Here is a 6,000-nt window from a genome sequence, read left to right as displayed (position 1 = left end):
CCTGAACCAGAGGTCCACTGACAGCCCCTCCGCAGCCCCCCAAGCTCTCCCTGGCCCCTGTGGTCACAGGATCCCCAAAAGCCCCCCAGTGGCTACAGCCACAAGATCACCTCTTGTCCCCTTCCTTCCAGGTACATGGACTGCAGGGTCATCAGCTGCCCATTCTACCGACTCGAGGGGCCACCTGCAAACCGCGCTGTGTGGGGACCCCGGCGGGGGCCGTCTGCCCACAGCCACGGAGGATTGAAGATGTCACTCAGTTCGGTAAAGGGTCCTTTATTTCCTCACACGTAGAACTGGTCCATGTTGCCACCTGCTCGCCCAGATGGGGACAGTGTAGCCAGGAAGCACCGGGCCCGCAGAGGCACCTGTCAGCCGGGTGCCAAGGCCCTGCTGCCTGCTGGAAGAAGGCCCAGGAAAGGGGTGGAGGAAATGCCAGGGAGCCCTGGGCAGAGGCCACCGGGGACCAGGCCGCAGGGGGATTCCCCAGGCAGGACAGACTGGAATGGTGGCCAGACTCCACACCCTGTGGCCTCCTTCATGGCAGGTGGGGCCGCAGGGCTGGATCAGGAAACGTCCATCACAGGTTGAGGGTGAGTAAGGGCACCAGGGGGTATTTCTGTGGCCGGTCGGAGGCCCTTTAGACTCTGGAGGGCCTGGCTCTGAGCCAATCACCGGCTGCCGGGGGGTGTGGGGTCAGACCCAGCTCCTGGGAGGGAAGGGTCCAGAAAGGGGAATGCTGCCCTGCCAGCCAAGCAGGCCACACCACAGCCTCAGGGGGGTCCTGAGTCTCAAATGCAGGGGCTGAGAAGGTCCCCAGGACCTGGCCTGGTCCCTGGGCTGCTGGGTGTGTGTGCCCATGGTGGGTACAAGGGGCTGCGGTGAGACTGGGGGACAGCCTTGGTGCTAGTAGCTGTGGCCCTGGCTTTGCTCCCCCCAGCTCTCTGCACACACCCCTCCCCTGCTCCTAGATGCTGCTCCTGCTCTCTGCAGCAGGCAGACAGGTGGCCCTGCAGGGAATTTAACGTAACACACCCCCCTCAGCTTGTGAAGGGTCCCAGCACACGGCTGGCTCTCAGCACCAGCCGGAGTTGGACTGTTTTGTGTATGTGTGCGTGTGTTGCACCCGGGCACAGGTGTGTGTTACTGATGCCAGAGTGAGCGTGCTGCTGGGTGTGTGCCCCAGAGGATGGTGCGCACAGGCTGCCGTGGTGCTGTGTCCCGGGCCAGGAAGTAGCGCGTGGAGGAGAGAGTGCCAGGCTGTGCCCTCACTGCCAGCCCGCACAGCGCTCGGGCAGGCTGCGCAGAATGGCCTCCAGGTTCCGCTTGTCGGCTCGGATCTCGGTGAGGTCGCTGTCGAAGCCCTGGATCTGCAGCCTCTGCTGCTCGGACTTCTGCTCCAGCAGCCTCAGTTTCCCCTGCAGCGCCCCCTCTGAGCCCAGCTGAAGCCTCAAGCCTTCCAGGGCCCGCTGGGTCTCGCTCAGGGCTTGGGCGGGGGCTTCATGGGTGTCCAGGGACCCTGCAGGGGGCACAGGTGGCCTCAGCAGGAGCTGGGTCCCCCGCTGGCCTCAGGAACCTGCTCAGCCCTCATCCTGAGTCTGTGCCCGGCTCAAGCTTCTAGGAGGCTGAATGCCAGGGAAATGGGGGGACCGGGAGGCCCAAGGCCCGGGACCCCCTCACATCACTGCAGACTTGGGAGCTGTGCCGCTGGGTAACTTCCTTCTGGGGATGGTGCTACTCTTATTGCCTAAACAAGGCCTTGGAGCGTCTTCTCTGAGCCCCATTCCCTCAGCTCCCAGGGCAGAGATGGGCCGGGACTCCTGCGTTGCTGCACTCCAAAAGCACACATGTGAGCACTGGAGTGGGCCCTGTGGGCTCACGGTCCCGGCTTCACGCAAGGGCTGGGGAGCACAGGGGCAGGGAGGACCGCTCACTCTTTGAGCAGCAGACAAGCGAGTGAGCCACGTGCTCACACTGCCACTTGGTGGTGGAGGTGGTGTCCTGGGCTGCCTCCCCCACCCGGCCCTTGTCGCTTTTCTGTTGTCACTTTGTCCCTAAGTGTGACATCCAGCAGAAAGATGGAACCCTGCCAGGCGGGACTGAGAGGCATGGAGAAGTCAGGCCCACGGGGCGCCTCTGGGCCCCAGGGCTCCCCTGAATTTCCCAGGCAGTCAGGCTGGGTCCGAGGCTCAGGAGAGCCCGAGGGGGCCACGGTGCTGCTGCCCTGGGCCGGTGCTTCCTCCGGCAGACATGAGAGGCCTTGCTGTGCCTGGACAGCCCAAGCAGCCCAGCCTTTGAGGAGACTGCAGTTGGGCTCCAGCCGCCACGCTACCTGCCCAGGTGGCCTGGGGCCTGCTGTCAAGACTTGGGTTTGATGAATGAATGAGTGAGTGAGTGAGTGAGTGAGTGAGCGAGTGAGTGAGCGAGTGAATGAGTGTGAATGAGTGAATGAGTGTGAATGAGTGAATGAGTGTGAATGAGTAAGTGACTGAGTGAATGAATGAATGAGTGAATGAATGAATGAGTTAGTGAATGAGTGAGTGAGTGAATAATGAATGAAGACAATACCCACAGCCCTGGTAGAGCATTCGCGGCAGGCCAGGTATCAGGTGGGAGTCACATGTGACCCACAGCTGCCCCACTGCCTCGCTGCAGGGCCCTGGTCACATCGTGTAAGCACTCTGGGCCTCAGTTTCCTCACTTGCAAAGTGGCAAGAGGATAAGTGGCCATCACTTATTCACAGTGGTGATTAGCACGTGCGCTGCGGCACGGGTTAGATTTGAAGACACCGTGCCAAGTGCAATAAGCCCGCCAGGAAGGGCAGGCTCGGGTAAGCAGTCAAAGCCACAGGAAAGACAGTGGAGGCTGCCAGGGGCTGAGCACAGGAGTGAGAGGTTAGTGTTCTTTGTTTTTTTGGTACTGGGAATTGAACTCACAATCCTGTGCTTGCCAGGCAGGTGCTGTGCCCCTGAGCTATATCCCTGGCCCTGTTTTTGTTTGTGAGACAGGATCTTGCTATATAGTTTGCACTTGTCCTGAACTCACTATGTAGTACAAGCTTGAACTCTCAGTGATCCTCCCGCCTCAGCCTACCCAGTGCTAGGATGACAGGAGTGCACGCACATCCAGTAGGGTTAGGGTTTGATGAGGGCAGAGTTTGGGAAGATGAGAAAGTTCAGGGGACGGATGTGGTGAGGGTGGCACAAGAGTGTGACTGTGCCTCATGCCACTGCTAGTTGGGATGATCTGAATGTCTGTGAAGGCCACTGACGGAAGGCTGGGCCTCAGCCCAAGTTGCACTGGAGGAACTTTCAACAGGCGGGGCCTGGCGGAAGGAAGTTGGGACCCTGGGGGCTGCCCTTAAGGGGACGGGAAGATCCAGGCCTTTCCTGGCTTTCTGCATTCCAGCTACCAACAGGTGCCCAGGCCTCCTGTGTTACGCACTCCTCCCTGGGGACAGAACCAGGCCCTAGTGCATGCTGGGCATGTGCTCCACCACTGAGCTCCATCCCAGCCCAAACCCTGCCTCCTTTTGCCCTGTTCGTCTGAGGTATTTTGTCATCGTAACAGAAAGCTAACACAGCCCGCAAACTGTACACTTAAAAATGGTTATGCCGGTTACCACAATTTCACAAAATGGTTCAGGCATAGTGGTACATGCCTAGAACCCCAGCACTCTGGGAGGCTGAGGCAGAAGGATCACAAGTTCCAGACCAGCCTGGACAATTTAGCGAGACTCTGTCTCAAAAGGCTGGGGATGGGGCTTAATGATAGAGCAACCCTGAGTTTGGTCCTCGATACCAGGAAAAAAACACACTTTGTTCATCTGCTCAACTGCTCCTGTGCCGGGGACACTGGGACGTCTGTGCCTGGATGGGCCTTGTCCCCTTCACCCAGAACGCCGACTAGCCAAGGCCCATCAGGAACCGGCCCTCCTTCAGAAGAACTGCTGTTTACTCACTCACCACAGACCATGCCCCAGGTGAGCACCTCCTACACTACCCGAGGTCACCCGCTTTATGGATGGGAACACCGGCACTCCGAGGGGCAGCGTGATGTGCCCAGGTCTCACAACCAAGGCCAGGACTGAGCCAGACTTGAATCCTGGTCTGTCGGATCTGAACCCGCCCCCATCCTGATGCAGCCTTGCTTCTGGAACCTCCTCTTCCGGGGTCCTCCTGCCAAGGGCCGAATGCCCATCTGAGGCCCGGATGTCCTTGCACCCTGGCGCTTTCGCTGTCCCCTCCCCCACTGCACTGGAGCTCTGCAGGTACCAGGGCTCTCCCAAGTGAGCTCTCTCAGAGACACCACTCTGACTCTCACGGGCCCAGGACAGGGACAAGGAGGCCACAGAGAGGAGAAGAAGGCTCCTGGGCACTGTGCCTCCAGGACAATAGCCGGGGACTCGGGGACTCGGGACCCAGGCTTGGGGCCCCTTACCCAGCTTGGCGAGCAGCTCGGACAAGGCCTCGATGTCCTTCTCCAGGGAGACGCGTGACTCCTGGATCTGCTGCTCCACTGTGCTCAGCCCGGCACCCACCTTGGGGACAGGGACAGCGTGAGTAGCTCTGTCCTGGTTGCCAGGGACAGGGGCACGGGAGGGGCTGGCACACCTACCTGCTCAGCTTCCTCCAGCTCCCGCCTGCGTGTTCCCTCGGCCAGCGCCAGCTGCGAGGCCTGTCGGAGCGTGACCTGCGCCTGGCTGGCCAGCCGGCTGGCACGGCGGTGGCCCTGCTTCCCGTCCCGCAGCGAGGCCCTGGCGAGCTATGGGTGGGCCGCGGCAGGGAGAGAAGGCGAGAGTGAGTCCTTTGGGTAAGGTGCTCCAGCCAGCCTCAGAATTAAGTCATACTCGGGCATGGTGGTGCATGCCCGTGGTGGCACTTCACAGCCCAGAGCATGCACACGCGCGTCTGTTTGTTCATTTGTACATCAGTAGGCCACTCCTGGTTGCAGGTGAGGTGCTGGGCCTGTGTGAACTTCTGATATGACTTGTTTCTCCCCAGAGGCAGGAAGCAGGCACAGAGAAGGGGAGGCCAGTAACTGAGGGATGGGGAGTCAGGCCTCACCGCAATCCAGCCATGAGGACAGTGTATGTGAACTCGCAGTGACAGCCACAGGGCTGGGGACCTGCACACTGGTTAGGATTTGGTCCCTTAAAGAGGCGGCTAGAGCCTTAGGCCACACGGTGAGGAGGGCCCTGGTGTGAGTCCGGGTCCTGTGACTGAATTCTTTGTTTTGTTTTTTGGGGGCAGGGTCCTGCTGTGTACTTCAGACCGACTTGGAGCTCACTATGTAGCAAGGCTGGCCTCAAACTTGCAGCAATGCTCCTGACTCAGCCTCCCGAGTGCAGGGATCACGGGCGTGCACCACCATGCCCGAGTATGACTTAATTCCGAGGCTGGCTGGAGCTCAGGGCCCTCACCATGTGCCACGGGAACTGCAGTGACACCTGTCTTGTCAGGAATCAACAAGGTTGCCCAAGTGAAGCTGCCGGCCCAGCACGGAGGACGCCCTGGCCTTTGGGAAGTGTGGAGTATTCTGCCTTGGACCAGGAAGGAGCAGATCTGCCTGGGCAGAGTCTGCCTCACGGAAAGGTGGCCTTATCTGTCCCTGCCACTGGCTCAGACGCAGGGAAGCCGCTGTTGCATAACTGCGGCCCTGACCTTGGCATCGCCCTTGGCCAACAGCTCTGCTTCTCTGCTCTTCTTCCTGGCGCTGGAGGAGAGCGATGCCGCAGTTCCCAGCATCCTCTCTGCCTGCTGGGTCTTCCTTCTCGCGTCTGCCAGGAGCCGGTCCCTGACCGTGCCTGCTCTCCTCCGCAGCGCAGCCTGGTCCTTGGGCCGAGGAAATCGCAGCTTCATTCCTGCAAAGCGGCCAAGGCTGTCACAGAACGAGGTTCACACCCAGATAGCCCGCCAGGCAGTCACCAGGCAGTCATTGCCCGGGCCTGGGGCAGCGCGAATGAGGCTCGAGATGCCAGAGACTGCATGGAGCTCTGC

At 60.4% G+C, this 6,000-nt stretch overlaps 1 protein-coding gene across 1 annotated transcript in view; it reads right to left on the bottom strand.

The window, feature by feature from the left end:
- Nucleotides 1-260: 260 nt before the first annotated feature.
- The window catches only part of Lamc3 (laminin, gamma 3), a 61,934-nt gene continuing 56,194 nt past the window's right edge, over nucleotides 261-6,000 (bottom strand). The window contains exons 27-30 of the mRNA XM_005408636.1: nucleotides 5,665-5,864; nucleotides 4,619-4,765; nucleotides 4,442-4,541; nucleotides 261-1,519 (exon numbers count right to left, since the gene is read on the bottom strand). Of these exons, the coding sequence (XP_005408693.1) occupies nucleotides 1,269-1,519; nucleotides 4,442-4,541; nucleotides 4,619-4,765; nucleotides 5,665-5,864 (698 nt within the window). The 3' untranslated portion in view covers nucleotides 261-1,268. The remainder of the gene's footprint in view (nucleotides 1,520-4,441; nucleotides 4,542-4,618; nucleotides 4,766-5,664; nucleotides 5,865-6,000) is intronic.

Source organism: Chinchilla lanigera, unplaced genomic scaffold, assembly GCF_000276665.1.
Source record: "Chinchilla lanigera isolate Chin_1 unplaced genomic scaffold, ChiLan1.0 scaffold00112, whole genome shotgun sequence".
Classification (NCBI taxonomy): Eukaryota; Metazoa; Chordata; class Mammalia; order Rodentia; family Chinchillidae; genus Chinchilla; species Chinchilla lanigera.
Note: the sequence above shows the minus strand (reverse complement) of the source record. Positions and strands in the feature narration are given on the sequence as shown.